The sequence below is a fragment of the Moschus berezovskii genome, chromosome 12 (genome assembly GCF_049115385.1).
Source record: "Moschus berezovskii isolate FMDL1 chromosome 12, NW_MosBer_1.0, whole genome shotgun sequence".
In the NCBI taxonomy this organism is placed as follows: domain Eukaryota; kingdom Metazoa; phylum Chordata; class Mammalia; order Artiodactyla; family Moschidae; genus Moschus; species Moschus berezovskii.
In genome coordinates, this window is record NC_142471.1 from 63,203,951 (window position 1) to 63,223,505 (window position 19,555).

Genomic DNA, 19,555 nt, shown 5'->3' on the forward strand with positions numbered 1-19,555 from the left:
CCCCCGCGCTGGCTTTGTACGCGGAGCCGCCTGCCGGTCCTTTAACAATGGGCGGCGCGAGCGCCCTGGCGCTGGGTCGGAGCTGAGGCTGGCGCTTTGCTGCCGACTGTTCGCAGCATGAGCGGGGCCGGCGTCCCCCGCATGTCGGCGGGGCTGGGCCTGTGAGGGCCGCGGTTCCGGGTAAGGGAGGCCGTCGTGGGAACCGGCAGGCCTGGGTTGGTGGCGGGGCACTGGAGCCGCCCGGCCCGGCCTTTTGTTCGCCTTTCTGGGGCCGCGCGATCCCGTGCGCTCCTCCGGATGAGGAGGCGGAGGCTTGGGTGCGCGCTGGGCCCGGCCGGGCCGCGGGGAGGCTACGGAGGAGGAGCGCGCGCCCGAGCATCTGCAGCGGGCACCCGGAGCCTGGCTGGCGCTCGTCTTCGGGCTTCTCGGCGGGAGGTTTTCACCTCAAGGGGTCTGAGAGTGCTGTCAAGTCTGCGCTTCTCGGGGCCGGAGAATTCGAACCTGGGGCGCGGGGAGTCCCGAAGCCGGGCCTCCGGTCTAGCTTTTCCGAGTACGCGCCCGGGTTCGCGCCTGGGGAGCTCGGGCCCCAGTTGGTCCCCTTTTGCCTGGCACCCGGTCCGGCAGTTCATCAGACAAGCTGGCTCCTCCTGACCGGGTAGCTTGGGCCTTCCGTGAGGCGTCAGGGAGTTGGTTTGGTCGGTGCTGGTTTTCGGACGAGTCAGGTGAAGATGAACAGTCACCCTGGGTGGCCTGAGGTCACACCCCTCGGGCGGGGGTCGCGGAGGGGCGCGTGGAGGGAGCTGGCAGTGACCGCGTCTGGGGTGTGTCTTACAGACTGAAGTTGCCTCGTCTGGCCAGGCACGCCGCCGGGTCCCATGGAGCTGGAGGCGCAGTGGTGGCGGGGACAGCTGGCTGCCGACATCCATCAAGCTCTTCGGTACAAGGTAACCGCTGTGCCCCGACCTTTCGGTTCGGTGCCTCAGTGCCAGTTGGTATGAATCTCGGCTCCCTGGAAAGCCCGGTCAGGATCTTTAACCACTAGTTTCCAAATCAGAAAAGGCGAGTTTGCTTATTTGCTCGAGGTTAATTAACTTCTTGGCTTCTTCCCTGGGGTGTATCGGAAGAACCTGAAACTTGAATGAGAAGGTGGGTGGGGCGTGGTAGTTGAGAGAGGGAAGATGTGAAGGGACAATCTGATGTTCTTGTTCCCAGGTGGATCATGGGTTTGATATTGTATTTTAAAAGATATGTGTGCTGGCTTTTTATTGGGCAGAGCAACCCTGTTTCTTCTATAGCTGATGTTGCATGCATCTGTCTGTTATGTCTCATTTGTACAGAAGTAAATCCCCCAGCCTTTCCACTAACTTGCCGTGAAACTTTGGAGAAGTTAATTTTCTGATTCCCAATTTCCTTAGCTGTAAAATGATTAATGATAGGACGTGCTCTATGAAACGACTGTGAAGATTAAAATAAAGTAATAATTCAGATGTGCTCAGAACAGTGATTGGCAGATAGTAAGCACTAAGAAAGTGATAATTTTGTTATTTTCTTCCCTTGAAACCCCAAGACTTGGGGGTGTTCAGAAAACCTTAAGATAGGAGTTAACTGCTCTTTCAGCTAATATCAAACAGGAGGAGTAGACCTAGTGTATTTAAAAGATATTGGGGGAAAAATACACCTTTCTGACACAATGCAGTTTGTTTATTGTTGCTGTCACATCTGTTTAACATGTCACTTCTGAGTCTTTTATAACCAGAAGAGAGCCCAGATCCAAAATTAAAACTCTAACTTGACTTAATGTCACTGTAGATAGAAAGAACCATTATTATGTATAGAAAATTGGAAAGAAGCAAAACAGCTGACTAATAAAAAGGCTGCTGACTGTTGGAGTTGAGGTCCTGGGATGATAATGAACTTGTATCTTGATTTTTTTTTTTTTTTTAAAACAGGTTAAATAGATTAGAAAACCTAATTCTGACTTAAACTATTACAATTGTACCCTTTTCTAAACTTTGAGATGTCTAAATGCTGGTTGTTAATTCTGACATTCAGTCTCTTAGACACACCAAATACACCTCAGCTCCCTAATTGTACCATAGAAAAGTCTCAGGTATGGAATGGTTCTCTGGAATGTTAAGAGAGTTTCAGGGTTTCCACCTTGAAAATTGTTCAAATACTTTTGATTTTTTGTTGTTGTTGTTTTTTATTTAGATATTATCTTTCAGTTTTAAGTGGTTCTATTTTCTAAGTTCAGTTCTTTCTCTGGTATGTGATGAAATTAATATCTGATGTTTAATGATGCATATGTTTTATAATGACATGAAACTTAAGATTTTTCATGGTGATTTCCATGGTTTTTAATTCTTATATTTTATGTGTAATTTTAATCCTGAGTTATTATCTGAATTAATTTTATTAGCTGAAGTTGGAAGTGCATTTTTTTCCAGCAAATTTATTGAATGTTTTTGTTTATTGGTCTCTGGGGAGGATGCAAGGAATAAGATACAACCTGTACTAAACTTATATCGGAGGATGAACTAGAACAGGGCCTGAAAGAATGCCACTGAAAGTTGTTTTGGGCCACCTGCCGCCTGCAACTGTGGGTTGTCTTTATCTTTAAGCATTGTGTAAGCCGCATTCTTTTGATTTGACACAATGGCCACACTTTATAAAGAATTTGTTAATCAGTAAAACTTGAACCTGTGGAACTGGAGAGACCACTCTTTGTAGTACACTAAAGTCAAGGAAAGTTAAAATGAACTTTTCTCACAGAGAATACATGTCAATTCCAGGCTATTAATTAGGTTATTTAGTTGGGTAGTCATATGCTTATTTATTCAACATATTTGCATGCCAACAGTGTACAAGGTGCTGTCAGGCATTAAAATGGTAATATAAGATAGACATGATCCTTGCCTTTAAGTAGTCTAATTTCATCGGAATTTAGGTCTTCCATTGGACAGTTGCCATTTAGGCACAGTGGAAGGTGTTCTGTTTAGACCCAAGGTTTGTGGAGGAATAATTGATGTGACCAGCTTTGAATCTACTAGGGAAGAGTAAAAATTACAGCAAATGAAAATCCTCTTCAACCCCAAATGCTAACTGTACTGTTTCCATTAAATACAATCACTTTTTCCTCAACAAATCAGCTGTCCTCTAATACCCTGTGTCTTCTCTTTCTTCTCATTGTTTTACTGTGTATACTAGTGTCTTAGGATGCTTGGGGAAGTATTTTTAGGAGCCTTTATGACAGATAGAAACGATGCTAACTTTGTGAGAAACATCAAGAAAATATCCCACAGAGTTGTGAGTATTCCTTCTATGCCTTAATTTTCATCCTGGCTGGACAGTTAACCCATTCTGGGAACGGGATGGCACTTAGGGTGATGAACTAACAAGGACCTGTGGTTGGAGATGGAGATGACATATTTAAATCTTCCTGTGCTTTGGTCCTTTGGGATCCTGAGAAGCAGACAGGAATAAGAGTGTTCAATTCTAGGGAATCAGGAATAGACATTAGAAAAAACTCATAAGCTGAAAGAAGCGTAAGTCATTTTCTCATATGTATAACTGCACTACATGGACAAAGAACTAAATCTGACAGCCATATGATTCGCCCATGTCCTTTACCATTTGCAATAATATAAAGAGAATGTATTGGATACACTGTTAAAAATCTCCTAGGGTGGCCCTTAGAGTTCTTGCTTTTGTTTTGTCTTCTTTTAGCCAAGTTAATGTAGTTAAAGTCCACCAGTGTCTTCCAGCTATGTTCCCTGTGCATCTAGCAAAACTATGGTGCAATTATCACAACTAGGATAGTATTGACATTGATACAGTCAAGATCTATAACATTTTCTATACATTTATCACCACAAAGATCTTTCATCTTATCCTTTTATAGGCACAGCCTATTTCCTCCCATCGTCATTCTCCCTTAACCTCTGGCAGCCACTCATCTGTTCCTTAATTTTATAATTTTGTCATTTCAGGAATGTTACATAAGTGGAATTATGTACTACATGATTTTGGGGGATTCATTTTACCCACTCAGTAATTCTCTGGAGATCCATCCCAGATGGATTAAGGTTTCTGACATTAAGCTTTTTTATTCCACCGTTTTGCTACTAAAAACAGTGCTGTAAAGGCCCTCCTTATATATAGGATAAATTCCTAGACCTGGTGTTGCTAAGTTAAAGGGTATCTGCAGTCTACATTTTCAAAAATGTATATCATCTAATTGCCCTTCAGAAGGTTATATGAATTGTCAACCTGACCAGTAATACACGAGTTTCTGTATCCACTCTTGATAACATAAGCGAAAATTAATGAAATATGAAAAAATGATAATTGAAAAAACTGTATAGTCATCCTTCAGTATCCATGGGAATTGGTGCCAGGATCCCTGTAAATACTGAAATTTGAGGATACTTAAGTCCCTTATGTAAAGTGGAGTAGTGTTTGCATATATTGCATATATCCTACACACATCCTCTTGTATATTTTAAATCATCTCCAGATGATTTAATCATCCATGTTGCAGCATATATCAGAATTTCATTTCTTTTTAAGGCTGAATAGTATTCCATTGTATGTATATACTACATTTTGTGTATCAGTTCATCTGTTGATGAACACTGGAGTTGTTTGTTTCCACTTTTTGGCTCTTGTGGATAATGCTGCTCTGAACATGGTTGTACAGATATCTGTTTGAGTCCCCACTTTAACTTGTTTTGGATATATATCTAAAGGTGAAATTGCTGGATCATGGTTCAGTTCAGTTCAGTTCAGTCGCTTAGTCGTGTCTGACTCTTTGTGACCCCATGAACCACAGCACGCCAGGCCTCCCTGTCCATCACCAACTCCCGGAGATCACTCAAACTCATGTCCGTCGAGTCGGTGATGCCATCCAGCCATCTCATTCTCTGTCATCCCCGTCTCCTCCTACCCCCAATCCCTCCTAGCATCAGACTCTTTTCTAGTGAGTCAACTCGTCGCATGAGGTGGCCAAAGTATTGGAGTTTCAGCTTTAACATCAGTCCTTCCAATGAACACCCAGGATTGATCTCCTTTAGAATGGACTGGTTGGATCTCCTTGCAGTCCAAGGGACTCTCAAGAGTCCTCTCCAGCACCACAGTTCAAAAGCATCAATTCTTCGGCGATCAGCTTTCTTCACAGTCCAACTCTCACATCCATACATGACCACAGGAAAAACCATAGCCTTGACTAGACGGACCTTGGTTGGCAAAGTAATGTCTTTGCTTTTTAATGTGCTGTCTAGGCTGGTCATAACTTTCCTTCCAAGGAGTAAGCGTCTTTTAATTTCCTGGCTGCAATCAGCATCTGCAGTGATTTTGGAGCCCCAAAAAATAAAGTCTGACACTGGTTCCACTGTTTCCCCATCTATTTCCCAGAAGTGATGGGACCAGATGCCATGATCTTTGTTTTCTGAATGTTGAGCTTCAAGCCAACCTTTTCACTCTCCTCTTTCACTTTCATCAAGCGGCCTTTGAGTTCCTCTTCACTTTCTGCCATAAGGGTGGTGTCATCTGCATATCTGAGGTTATTGATATTTCTCCCAGCAGTCTTGATTCCAGCTTGTGCTTCTTCCAGCCCAGCGTTCCTCATGATGTACTCTGCATATAAGTTAAATAAGCAGGGTGACAATATACAACCTTGACGTACTCCTTTTCCTATTTGGAACCAGTCTGTTGTTCCATGTCCAGTTCTGACTGTTGCTTCCTGACCTGCATACAGGTTTCTCAACAGGCAGGACATGGTAACTCTACATTAATTTTGGGGGGGAATTGCAATACTGTTGTTCACAGTGGCTACACAACTTTATATTCCTACCACTACACAAGGGTTCCAATTACTCTCACATCTTTGTCAATACTAATTAGTTTCTGTTTTCTCCATTTTCTTTTGGGGGGATTTTTTTTCCAGTAACAATCCTAATTGGTATGAAATGGTATCTCATAATGGTTTTGATTTGTGTTTTCCTGATTGTTAGTGATTTTGAGCATCATTATAGGTGCTTATTGGCCATTTGTACATCTTCTTTGGAGAAATGTTTAGTCAAGTCCTTTGCTTGTTTTTCACTCAAGGTGTTTTGGATTTTGTTGAGATGTATGTATAAGAGTTCTTTATGATCTGGATATTAACACTTTACCAGATACATGATTTGCAATTTTTTTCTCCCATTCTGTGGGTTGCTTTTTCACTCTAATGAAAGTGTCGTTTGATGCATAAAAGATTTTTTTTGGATGAAGTCTTAAACCTTTTTTTTTGCCTGTGCTTTTAGGATCATATCCATGTTACTTCCTTTCATTGTAATACCTGTTGGGTTTACTGTGGCATTGTCTTGAGCTCATAAAATGAATTTAGAACCCTTCCATCTTTCTGGAAATTCTTTAGTAGTATAGGAATTTTCTTATTTTTTAAAAATGAGAAACCAGATTAGAAGATACTAGTGGCTCTTTGACATCCCTACAAGTATAACAGTGTGCACTATACTAGAAGCATGTCCATTTATCCATTACCTTCTAACTAAAAGCTTTGAGCATCTTTAGGGGATGTATGTGTATGGTTTGGTTAGTATTTTGGTAATGGTGTTTTTCTGAAAACACGTGGTAGGGAAAACAGGATTCCATTATTAAAAATCTTGTTAAAATCTATTCCATAATGTAAGAAATACCTATAACTGATAATGTCAGATGTGGTTAAGAATAAGGAGAAAAGTTTAGTTCTACATTTTAAATGCCATTCATTATCCTTCCACTCAGCTTTTTGATTTTTGTGTTTTGCTCAAGAAAAGTGTTTAGACAATGGTAACACTAGTATATTGGGGGGAAAGTGTCATCTTTGCATTGGGGGATTAATTCTTCTACAGCCTGTATTAGACTAAAATGTTCTTCTTGATTTAGGAGCTGAAGTTGCCTTCCTACAAAGGCCAGTCCCCTCAACTAAGTCTCAGAAGATATTTTGCTGATTTGATTGCCATTGTGAGCAATCGTTTCACACTCTGCCCTTCTGCCCGACACCTTGCTGTCTATTTGCTGGACCTGTTTATGGATCGTTATGACATCTCTATCCAGCAGCTGCATTTAGTTGCACTTTCCTGTCTGCTTCTAGCAAGTAAGTATGAGTACAATCTACATGACTGGAAAATTCTAGTTTATAATTAAATTTACGTACAGCTCAGTGAAGTACCACCAAATTCCTTTCATTCCAGTTACTAGTATTGGAAAGTTTTTGTTGAAAGTCCTTTTTGGCATGGTAGTTCTTAACCAGACATATTAAAAAGTGGCTCTGAAGTCTTTCAAAAACATGTGTACCTGAGCCCTGCATTTGGGACCTGGATATTTTTTAACTTCTTGACAATTTCGAAGGTGAATCTCATGTATCTTCCCAGTTGGGAACCATTGCCTTAAAGCAGTGGTTCTCAACCAAGAGCAGTTGTGTCCCACTAGGGGATGTTTGGCAATATGTGGAGACAGTTTTGGTTGTCGTTATAACCGGCGAGGAAGCTAAACTTCTGCAATGCACAGGACAGCCCACACAACAAAGAATTATCTAGCCCAAAATGTCAGTTGAGCTTAGGTTGAAAAACTCTGATAGGTATCATACTCTTGTGTTGTTAGAATACCTTCTACTTACTAAGTGATGATTTGGATTAATGAACTGAAGGTTCACATGGAATAGCTACACATGTGAAAACACTTGCTTTTACAGTAGGCAAAACTGCATAGTAAGCTGTAGGGTAGAATCTGTTAATGGGCCTTTTGGTGCCTCTTTCTCTTAACATCTTCCTGTGGCATATTTCATTGTTAGTATCTTGACTGAAGAGAAAGAGGGTGAGTAAGAGAAGGGGACGACGGAGAAGTCGGATGGCATCACCGACTCTGTGGACATGAGTTTGAGTGAACTCCGGGAGTTGGTGATGGACAGGGAGGCCTGGCATGCTGTGATTCATGGGGTTGCAGAGAGTCGGACACGACTGAGCGACTGAACTGAACTGAACTGAACTGAAAGGCATTGAAACTGAAATTTTTCTTCTCAGTATTCTGAAAAGATGGTATTTGTTATTGAAGTTGAATCCATTATGTAGTGTTTTTTGTTTTTAATGATTCATGTCGTTACATTGGAAATTTAAGTCCCACTTAAAGTGACATGTAGAAATACTGACTGCCTTCACCTCTAAGCCCCACTTGAGGATTTAGGATCCAGTGTGACTGCTATCTAAGAAATATTCCTTCTTTACCCTACCACCAGAATTCTTTCCAAAACACCTTTGTATTTGACTGCAGATAAACCTAAAACCAAATGCAGGCCTGTGTGGTATCATTTATGATACTAGTCTTTTCTGCTTTTCTTTTCCTGTCCTTATTTTTCCTCTGATGACTTCAGCTCCCTATTTTATCTCATGGAAGGTCTTTTTGTAAACTACTTCAAATCTTTTGTGGACCAGGTTGAATATATATAAACACAGCCCAGTGATGACTTTCCACTGCCTGTGGGTTAAGGTAGAAACTCCTTAATGTAACATTCAGAACCGTTCATCTGGACCCAGCCATCTTACTAGACTTTCTTTCAACTCTGTCCCCATGTAACTTGAGTCAAATTCTTACCAGAATGGTATATTTCCTAAGTATATCTTTCTCCTTTAATCTGTTGTCCTCTAAGATCTAGAGGTGGCTTCTCTCGCCACCATCCAGAAAGCCAGAGGTAATGTTTGTACATTTATAATTAACCTTTAATTTAACCTTTAATTAAGGTTTTATCCTTATAAGCAGTCATGTGTACAGTTCTGTGTTTCATCACTATGATGATTTGTGATTTAGCAGTTTGCATAGGGTTGGAAAAACCCATACTTGGCTTATCAAAAATGTGTGAGAATCCACACGGAATGGCTTCCTGATATCCTGTACAATATTAGTTTATTTTAGGATTGGTTATAGTTGAGAAACACAGGAAATCAAACATGCAAGTTAGGTTATTTTAAAATCTTGGGATCAGTAATGAAAAATTTTTTGCCTGCTGTGGCCATCACTGTCCTTCAATCACTACCAAGCCCTACCTCGTCTGTGCCCATGGACTGTGAAATTATGAATGATGGATAGTCAGTTCATAGACTGACTTATATTTGTGACTAAAATTTACTAGTACCTTACAAAATGACTTGGGGATTATAAACTAGATATTTATAAACTACATATTACTATCAGAGTTCACCAGGGTCTCTAGTTGAATAATAAGAGCTCTGGCCACCATACAGAGCTTGGCATTGGTGCCAGGTTTCTGCAGTTTCCACAATTTGGGGAAAGGATCTCCTATTTATGCACCATCTTAGGTTGATTGAAATGGCATTTTCAGTTCTTTCTAAATTTTCTGTAACTGTCAGGTTAAGGTCGTGATCAGTTTATTTTATTGAAGATTATTTGATTTAATCTGTGGTAGTATATAGTTACTTTTGACTCATTTTCTAGGAACTAGGCTCTAGGATTTGTGTTTACTGAGTTCAGATGAGAATTGTTTACTATCTATTACTAAGAGTCAGATACCTCCTCCCTTTTTTTTACTGACCCCACCTTATTGTCTCTGAGAGAGAATTGCTTTTACATTGTTCTTCTTCCACTGGAGAGTGGGAAAGTGTGAGATAGGTGCCCCTCAGGGTCTCAGCTCCTCCCAAGTAGTCACTGGTCAAACGGAGTTCAAGCTATCATCTCTTCAATGGGGTCAGGAATCAAAGAGGCTGGCCCTTAGTAGCCCACTGAAATCTCTTCTCCTTCCAGTTAGTGAAGTCTAACGTTACTCCAACAGAAATGCTTGCTGCTGCTACTGCTAAGTCACTTCAGTCGTGTCCGACTCTGTGTGACCCCATAGACGGAAGCCCACCAGGCTTCCCCGTCCCTGGGATTCTCCAGGCAAGAACACTGGAGTGGGTTGCCATTTTCTTCTCCAATGTGTGAAAGTGGAGGCGCTCAGTCGTGTCTGACCCTTGGCGACCCCACGGACTGCAACCTACCAGGCTCCTCCATCCATGGGATTTTCTAGGCAAGAGTACATGCTTATAAACCAGTAGTCTGTTTTTAGTATCTGACGTACGTTTTAAATTTGTGGAGTTCTTTCTACTGTTTCTTACATTCTTACACTCTATCTTCTTCTATTTGAATTCCAGTGTCAAGTCTCCAATTAGTTATCATAAACTTGATTCAAACTTTGTTTCTCTTATCTCAGAATGATTAAACTCTGAATGTCCCCCTCCCCCAGCTGCTCCCTGCTTTGAGATGGACAACCTGTTGCACAAAAGTGAAGAACAACTTACAGCTGACAGGACTTGGCAACAGCTGTATTTTAGTTATGAAATAGGTTGGAGGGCTTTGGTAGTTTGGTTAAAAATGGAGCACAGCTTGGTAAGTTTCAGGTTCTAATGCATATCCAGCTGCTTGGATGTTCACTATTACAGGTAGGAAGAAAGGGCCTACAACCTGGAGAGTGGCATGTAGTATTTTTACAGCAGGGATTATGGGAAATCTGTATGGATACAGAGTTGAATTTCATGTCAGCAATATGAATTTCAACAACCCTTGAGTCTTATAAAATGAAAATAAAGACACTTAACCTTACAAACTTGTAAGGATCAAGTAGGGTAGTATATTTAAAAGCACATATGAAATTGAAACATAAAAGTTAGCATTGTAATGATTAATTCCTCCATAAGTGTTCTATAATCTTCAGTCTGGCTCCCTAGCCCCAAAGATTTTAACTCATTCCAGAAAAGACTGATTTATCCTGGGAAATTCTCAAGCTCTTAACTCCTTGACACATAATACCCTGGCTCCCTTGGCTTCTGTGATCAGTATTGAACTTGTAGAGAGCATGGAAGTGGTCTTAAACATGAGACTTTTGATAATCTGCTCAAGGTATTGTGTGTGCTTAGTTGCTCAGTCACGTCTGACTCTTTGTGACCCCGTGGACTGCAGCATGCCAGGCTTCTCTGTCCATGGGGATTCTCCAGGAAAGAATACTGGAGTGGGTTGCCATGCCCTCCTCCAGGGGATCTTCCCAACCCAGGGATCAAACCCAGGTCTCCTGCTGTCTGAACCACCAGGAAGCCTGTTCAAGGTTTTATGTAACTAAGAAAAGATCTTAAAGTCAAGATGAAGTCAAAAGTGAGATTATAGGCTTTTAATAGCAAAAATCTGTGACAAGTGCTTGTTTCTTCTTGCTTACCAGTACTGGGTTGACAAAGCTTTTTACAATTTGATAGGTGAAAAACTGTATGTCACAGATGATTCTATTTATGTATCGATTTTTAGTGAGAATAGAACCTTTTTTTTCCCCTCTATGAATTCTGTCTTCTGGTTCCTTATCCATTTTTTTCTTGTTAGACTGGTAGTCTTATTTTCTCCTTAGTAATAAAAGACAAAATGTGGGTTGGCAGAGATCACAATGACATCTGTCTAATCCATGCCCTACTACCACATACCTGCCATTCCCTCCTGACTTTGAATATGTGCTGGTTTCCACGGCAGATTGAGCATTTCCTATAAAGGAAAGACAACCTGATGTTTTGTTTCTGGGACTCTTGATTCTTTATTTTCTGGGAAGCAGATGTGAATTTCCTGTGCCCTTATTTCCTGTTTGGTACCTTTATCAATATAATCACATGGCTTCTGGTATTTCCTTTCAATTGAAGAAACTGATCTTTGTGATCTGTATGTGGTATTACGGATAAGTAGATTTAAAATAGTCATGCACATAGCATTCAGCACGATAAAAACTGTATATGAATGCAAGTACTCATGACATTGTCTCACATTTTGAATTCCTTTAACATCCATGAGTATGTTACTATATATAATGAACAGTGTCCCCCAAAAATTAAACCTCAATTTAAATATCAAATATGGTTATTTATGCAGTGTGCAGGTTATTTTTAACTTTGCAAATTGAGATGCAAAGACCTTCATACTTTTAATAGCCAAGTGCTTTATAAATATAGAAACCCCATGGATCCTTAATAATATAGATGCCTGTCTATTCTAGGAGTCCCCATTTAGCTTTGGTCTGGAAGCAGATTTGGGAATTCAAGCATAAATCTTCCATTTTTGGTTTGACTCAACTTAATTGACCTTAAATGAGTTGGCCAACCTTGTTAACTTGGTTTCTTGAGCTGTGAAATTGGTCATACACAATTTTGTTTTCTGTGTTGAAAGGTTCAAGGAAATAATATGAAACATTTTCTTGATCCTTGAATTTAACAGTGAATTGTGGTATATTAATTTCTTCAAAGGCGCTTTAAACTCATTAACTTTTACAGTATTCCTTTGAAGTTCAATGCCAGTATTGCTGCTGCTACACAAATAGAGTACTTTGAAAGCCTTAATGATTCATCCAGATGGATTGAACTAAATTCCTAAATCATTCTCCTTCTGAAGAATTCCACTGTGTTATACAGAGAACAATGGGTTCCTCTCCTATATTGATGCAGTGATCATACTGGATGACTGTCATTAAGACCACTTTAGTGCTTTCAGCTCTGCTAATAAATGCCATTGGCAAAACTTGTGAAATTCATCTTTATGTGATTTGAACTGAGAAGCATTATCTAGATTATTGAAAAGTCTGAATTATGTAAGTTTTTTGGATTAACTCATACTTGCAGCAATATTAAGAGTGGTTTAAATCTAACAAAGTTCAAAATTTTGGAGTGGGAGTGAAATTTTAAACTCTTTGGACCTAGACTCTTATTAAAGTCAATGAGCTTAGAGTTCCTGGCATAGGAGACAAACCTTCTACCCTAGTTCCCCCTCCCTAAGCAAAGACCAGGGTAGTTAGCAGTGTTTTTTCCCAACCCCTGAGACTGGCTGACTTGAACAGACCTCTCTGACTCCAATATACTGAACACCTGGGCTGAGTGGTTCTGACCACTACCATTTGTTGTCAGAATTTCAATGTATGGTTCTGAAAGAGAAACTTCACAGGGAAACTGGTTTGATTTCTTCTGGTTTGGCAGTCTTTCTGGTCTTCTCCAAAAAATGTTTTTACATGGATAAAATAAAATTGTAAGATTTCCAAAGTAACCAAATATATTGAAATAACTATCAAAATAGTAAAACAAAAATTTTACATAGTAATATATAACATTCTAACAGCGATAATTATGAATAAGTATAAAAACTATTGTGAGAAATTATAATAATTGCAGTATAATATGACGATTTTATACCTTAATATAAAAAAGAACATAAGGCTAGGAGGTGGAAGCCTTTAATTTTAATTTCCCTTCTTCTTTGGAAGGTCATGAAACAAAGATCCAAAGAAACTTGAAGATAATTCTTTTGGTTCTAATGCTGCATTTGAAGAATCATAATAGTACTTTATACTTGAACTTTCTCCAGCCATGACTTTTAGAAATACCTAAAATGAATAATTTATATATAGTAAAATACTTGAGGGAAATTAAAGTGCAAGATGATACGTAATCAATAGAAAAATTAGTCAGGGCTAGAGGGGGCATTTTATTCCTCAGCTGTACATATGGGTGAGTTTCATGAAAAGAAGTTAATGCCTTCAAATAACCAGGTTCAGTATTTGTGCCTATTCTGCCTTGAGTAAGGGGATATAAAAGTGGTATAAAGTATCTTCCCCTTTTTTAAATAACAGACTTAGCTAGATTTTTGGTTTAATTCAGAAGAGGAGGATTAGGGGTTCTTTGTAGAATGGGAATGTTTGTGTTAGATGTTCACCTGTTTGTTTTTTTCTTTTATTTATATCTCTCTCAGATTTTGCTGAAAATATGCTGAGATGAAACTCTTGAAGCTTAGCTATTTTTTATTTCAGATAATTTTATGACATTAAATACTTTAAACTTTGTCCTAAAAGTTTTTTTTTTTTTTTTACCAACTATCACTTTCCCACATAAAGAAATTTCCTGAAAAGATTCAGCTGTTGAGATGAAAGTTATTTTTTCAGTGGCACATAGGACTGTTTTCATTACACAATAGGACATAGATCAAAATGTTTACACATTCCTTTTTTTTTTTTTTAGGAGAGGGTAAAGGGTATGGAACAGAGGCACTGGGAGAAAAAACATGAAGATTTGAGAACCATAGAGTTCTGGCACAGTTGTATCTACCCAGAGTAGGGGGAAAATGTCTTTGGATCTAAATCTTTGCACTAAGATAGCAGATCCCATTTAAGTAATTAGACTTAACTTTGATCATTTGGCCTAACATTTTCTTTCTCTTGCTTTTATTTCCCTTTGCATATAAGGTAAATTTGAAGAAAAAGAAGATAGTGTGCCTAAACTGGAGCAGCTCAACAGCCTGGGTTGTATGACTAATATGAATCTAGTATTAACAAAACAAAATTTGCTACATATGGAACTATTATTATTAGAAACCTTTCAGTGGAACCTTTGCCTTCCAACAGCTGCCCATTTCATTGAGTATTATCTCTCCGAAGCAGTACATGAAACAGATCTTCATGATGGCTGGCCAATGATTTGCTTAGAAAAAACTAAACTCTACATGGCTAAGTATGCAGATTACTTCCTGGAAGTATCTTTGCAAGGTGAGTAGTTGTAGATGCCAGTAAGTGACTTGTGAGCTTGTGACTTGTGTATTCTGTTGCTTAGGTTCATTTTTGATGTCTCCACAGATTATGCCTTTCTAAATTATGCACCTTCTTTAGTAGCTGCAGCATGTGTGGCTTCTTCAAGGATTATACTTCGTCTTTCTCCAACGTGGCCTACAAGACTGCATCGTCTTACAGCTTACTCCTGGGATTTCTTAGTGCAGTGCATTGAACGGCTATTGATGTAAGCCTCTCTGTTCTTTTGTTTGTAATTTCTTATTAACATTCTTCACATAAAGGGGGCCTTGGAAACAAGTTCTCAAAGGCCGAGAGCTTTTAGGATACTTGCTCTGACAGCTTCCTACTGCCATAAGCAAGCCCCTGGTGAGCAGTACTCAGTGGAGTACTGAGTAGAAGGGGAGTTTGTTTTGGCTGTTAACTAGGTAGAGGCTGTCATTGCTAGTATGATTCTGGGTACATAATAAGGAAAGGAGCTGCTCTTGTGTGAGTCCACAACTGTGAGATCATCTAGGTAAATTGTGCTCCAGTCCCCATTTCCACATCTTTGGGGATATCCTGGTGGCCTCACAATTCAAAGTGTCAGTCATATTTACGTGCTCATTGTGAACATAGCTCGCAAGCTGAAAAGAGCCCTCAAAGCTACTAGCGGCCAGTCCTCAAGGGTTATACCAAGGGAAGGAACTTTCAGAAGGCTAAGAGTGAGTTCTGTTGTTGAATTATGGTTGCAGTGACTGCTACCTGGGCAGTGGGGCAGTCCAAGGAGCCAGCTGTTAAGGAGTTGGGGGTGATGTGTGACTTTCTTGCAGATTTTTCTCAAGTAACATTATTAACAAGTTTCCTTTCTGTCTGTGTTGCAGTGCTCATGATAATGATGTGAAAGAAGCAAACAAACAGAGAGGACAGGCAGGACCTCAGCCAGCACAACTAAGCGTGTTCCAGACAGCCTCCCAGCCTTCTCGGGCAGTTCACTTTCAGCAACCTCAGTATCTCCATCAGACTCATCAGACCTCACTGCAGTATCGCCATCCTGTATCGGAACAACCAAGCTGTCAGCAGATTGTATCTACTACACACACCTCATCTTACACACTACCGACATGTCCTGCTGGCTTCCAAACTAGTGTTCAGGGCCTTGGGCATGTGCCGACTGGTGTTGGGATGTCACTGGCAATACCGGTAGAAGTTAAACCCTGTCTGAATGTTTCTTATAACCGGAGTTATCAGATAAATGAACATTACCCTTGCATTACTCAGTGCTTTGAAAGGTGATTTTATGTGAAGGTAAGACCTGACCCAGACTGTTTGTGACTTGAAGCTCTGGGGCAAGCTTTTTGTAAAACTTCTCTTCAAACGGAAAGGGATCCAAATTTCATCAGAACTCTTCAGATGCCAGCTCCAAGAAGACTGACCATCCCTTCCAACACACGTGAATATCTGAGAGGACCAAGGTAACACTGCAAACACTTCAACAGCGTATATGTCAAATCCTGTTAAAACAGATTTCTGTATGACGCATTTTAAAGCCCCAAGTGATGGTCCAAATATTTCAAAAATATTCAACCCAACAGGAAATTTGGACAGACTCCAAATTTGCTGTTTCAAGATTTGACCTGTGGTGGGCTCTGGGCCTAATGTTGGCTTATATGTCAGAGATTAATGTTTATCTGTGGACTTGCCAAACATTCTTTTTATGAAGGAAAGTTACAGTATTAGTTTTTGAAGAGATCCTTTTTTTAGTCTCCAGTTTTGATTTATATTTTTGATCTGCATCTGCAAATGAATTTCTGACTAAGTTTCAACTCATGAATTTCTTTGCTATACCAGTCAGCGTGGTTAAAAAAATTTTTTTTTTAGATATTCTAAATAACTCCCTATCACAGATAGTATAGGTATCTGGATTTTTGTACTAAAATTAAGATTGGAGTAGATTTCTTAAAATCATGGTCATACATTTTTGTTGTTTTTTCCCCTGTGATCAACCTCAAGTCTTTAGAATTAAACACATTTAACTCAGGGAATTTGTACTACTTGGAAACACTTAACTGTAATGCACCATGCTTTGGGAATGTTATAGTATGACTACCTTAATAACATAGGTTAGTAGACTCCTGCTAGAGTGTGTTTTCAAATGAGAACATAATTGTAGCTTAGAATGAATGAAGTGGTAGTTCCTGTCATTCATAATACACATACAAGTTTTGCATTTCTCAGTGCAATCAATGATTTATACTCAGATTTGATATTATTCTAAAAAAGTTTTTTCAAGGGAAGGTGTAACTGTAAAATATCAGTACTAGAGTAAAGTCCCGTACGTTTGTTTTGAGGTGGAATGCGGCCAGGGTAGTTCTCAGGTTGTGCTAGAGCAGCACTTTGTTACATGGAAGACAGGTTTTATAAGCAGCCTTTGAATCCGGCTAGTCAAGTGTAAGCAGGCCAAGGTGACTTTCATTGGATTGGCCCCAGAACTGCCCTGGGACATTTCACTATATTGGTAATGAGTGAAAACAGCAATAAGTCATTACAGCAAGGGCAATTTGGGGGTAAAGAGTTTGGAGGAAATAAACTGAAAAAAAGTAAAAAAAAAAAACAACAAACCTTTGTAATAACTGAGACTATATACATTGTGCTCTTATCTGTGGGAGAAGAGATTTGGTGGAGGGAAGCTTTCTGATAGAAAAATTAGTAAAGTGTGTCATTTTGTTTGTGTTTTTTTTTGTTTTTTTTAAAGATAGCACTTGAATAGAAGGGAAACTGCATGGCAGGTATGTGACTGCCATAATATGCATTGAAGACAAGCTTCTTATTATAAAGATGTTATGGGTATGCAGCAGGAGTCTCAATAATCAAGCCAATGGCTTTTGTTAGGAAGGGAAGGGACTCATCACAGCAATGGGTTGATCCAGATGGCTCCAGTAGATGAATGTGGGTGGGTGGCTTCTGTCCGCGTGAGTTCTTACAGATTATCCTTTCCTTAAATGAAAGGTAACTTTTATTATTAGAGTACATAGGGCATGATATGGATTTATTAGTCTGGTAGATAAAATGAAAAACTACTCAGGTAAGAACACTCACTCATGGCAGATTTTTCAAGCATGAAAATTGTTTTCTGAAAGTATCATCACTTTTCTCTTTACAGAAGGCTGCTTATTGGATTTTGGTAGTCCTTACCTCAAGAGAACTTGAATTATTTGGGGGAAAGTGGGTTCAAAAGAGAATATATCATTCACATTCAGAACCTAGCAACCTGGAGTCCAATTTTCAGTATTTTAACTACCTCAATAATACTATGAATGTAAGATATTGGGATAGAGATCCCAACTTGAAACAACAACTGGTGCCTATGGTAATTTAAATGTCTTGTCAAATGCTTTTACTGATTGGTTTAAATGTCATTCTTGTTATAGAAGAATATGCCTTTTTAAAAAGCCTGTAACACTTTCCCAGTTTATATTTTAAAAAGCTAAAGAACACTGGACTAATTTGGGTGGGGGGAGAGAGTAAAATAAATAATTGGTTACTATTGCTGCATACCCAGGGTAGGGTGGGATGGGGTGGTTGGAGAAACCAGTACTATTTTTAAAACATTAGGTTTCAGTATAAATACAACTCACAACTGCTAGCTTTGGGGGGCTATGGGTGGGGGGACTTGTGTGGGTTTTGTTTTGTTTAATTTATTGATTAGTCTTTAAAGCAGGTTTTTTGTTTTTTGAGATTACCGGACCATCATTAAATATGTACTGTGAAGACATTAATGATATGTATAAAGGGCTTTACCAAAGTCCACTAAATAAACACTACTCAAATATAGACTGCAAACCAAAATATATCTGTTATGACATTAATTGCAAATAGCAAGTATGGTGCTAAAGTCCACACCAATGGAATTAGATGAGTGCTATGCACTTAATTTTAAAATAAAACTAGTTTTTGTTAAAGTGGTTTTGGTGTTTTGTTTTAAATATAAATTTGTGTATTTGCAGCTTCATTAAATCATGTCATCATGTAAATCAGACTTGGAATCGTAATTATACTTATGAAGTAAAAGCTATCCCAATGGAGAATATCACCATAGTGGTGGGGAACATTTGTCCATTCATTATGTATTCCATACGGCGGAGACCAGAGCCCACAGAAGTGTAATTGATACTACCTTTCTGGCCTTTTGAACTTAAAATAGTTGTTAGTATGTTAGAATTGTAGTGTATAATTTGCAAAACAATAATGCAAGCTGCAGAAAATTTGAAGTCTGATTTCAAAAACAGGAACGTGTAAAATGGCCAAAGGTGTGAGAAGGCACAGACAGGGTTGACTGAGTGAGAATGGTCTGTTCAGTTAAGTATCATTACTACTTAATTCAGCTTAAAATTTAACAGATAAAATTTGTTTTGAAGAGTAAAATTTTTAGCAGGGTTAGGAATTTACATCCCTCAAAAGTATTTAATTTGTTCCATGTAATGTCACTTATTCTGGCACAGTGGCACGGTTTAGCAACAGTTCATATGCATTGTTTGTTGTTGTTTTCACATTGTTAATACACATACACATTGTTTTTTAAGGCTGAATTTAAGAAAAGCAGCAAGCATTCCAAACTGGAGCAAGTAGCTTTACATTGAGGTGATTCTGAGTCCCATGTGATAAGTTTATATTCATCAATAGCTTATTAAGCCCATAGTGATAGACTTATCTCCCTAGCCTCAAGCAGCTTACATTTAGCTTGCCACTTGAAGAATTAGAATGGTTTATCGTCCACAACTCAGTTTAAAATTATCTTGGTTAAGGGATCACTCAACTTGGTTTTTATAATCTCTTGTATTTACATTTAGCTTGCCACTTGAAGAATTAGAATGGTTTATCGTCCACAACTCAGTTTAAAATTATCTTGGTTAAGGGATCACTCAACTTGGTTTTTATAATCTCTTGTATTAGGGGAAAAAAATAGTTAAAAGTATCAAA

The 19,555-nt window shown here is 39.1% G+C and overlaps 1 protein-coding gene across 3 annotated transcripts; it reads left to right on the plus strand.

Annotated features, from left to right (window-relative positions):
- CCNJ (cyclin J) lies at positions 1-18,581 on the plus strand. 3 transcript variants are annotated; one of them, XM_055425016.2, is made up of 6 exons: positions 1-180; positions 835-944; positions 6,925-7,135; positions 14,279-14,578; positions 14,666-14,825; positions 15,460-18,581. In XM_055425016.2, exons 2-6 carry the CDS (start codon positions 876-878, stop codon positions 15,869-15,871), a joined length of 1,152 nt encoding a protein of 383 aa, XP_055280991.1. In that variant the 5' UTR covers positions 1-180; positions 835-875; the 3' UTR covers positions 15,872-18,581. The 3 variants fall into 3 exon arrangements, with proteins under 3 accessions (XP_055280991.1, XP_055280992.1, XP_055280993.1); XM_055425017.2 differs by having other exon boundaries at positions 14,699-14,825; XM_055425018.2 differs by having other exon boundaries at positions 14,702-14,825.
- The last annotated feature ends 974 nt before the right edge of the window (positions 18,582-19,555 follow it).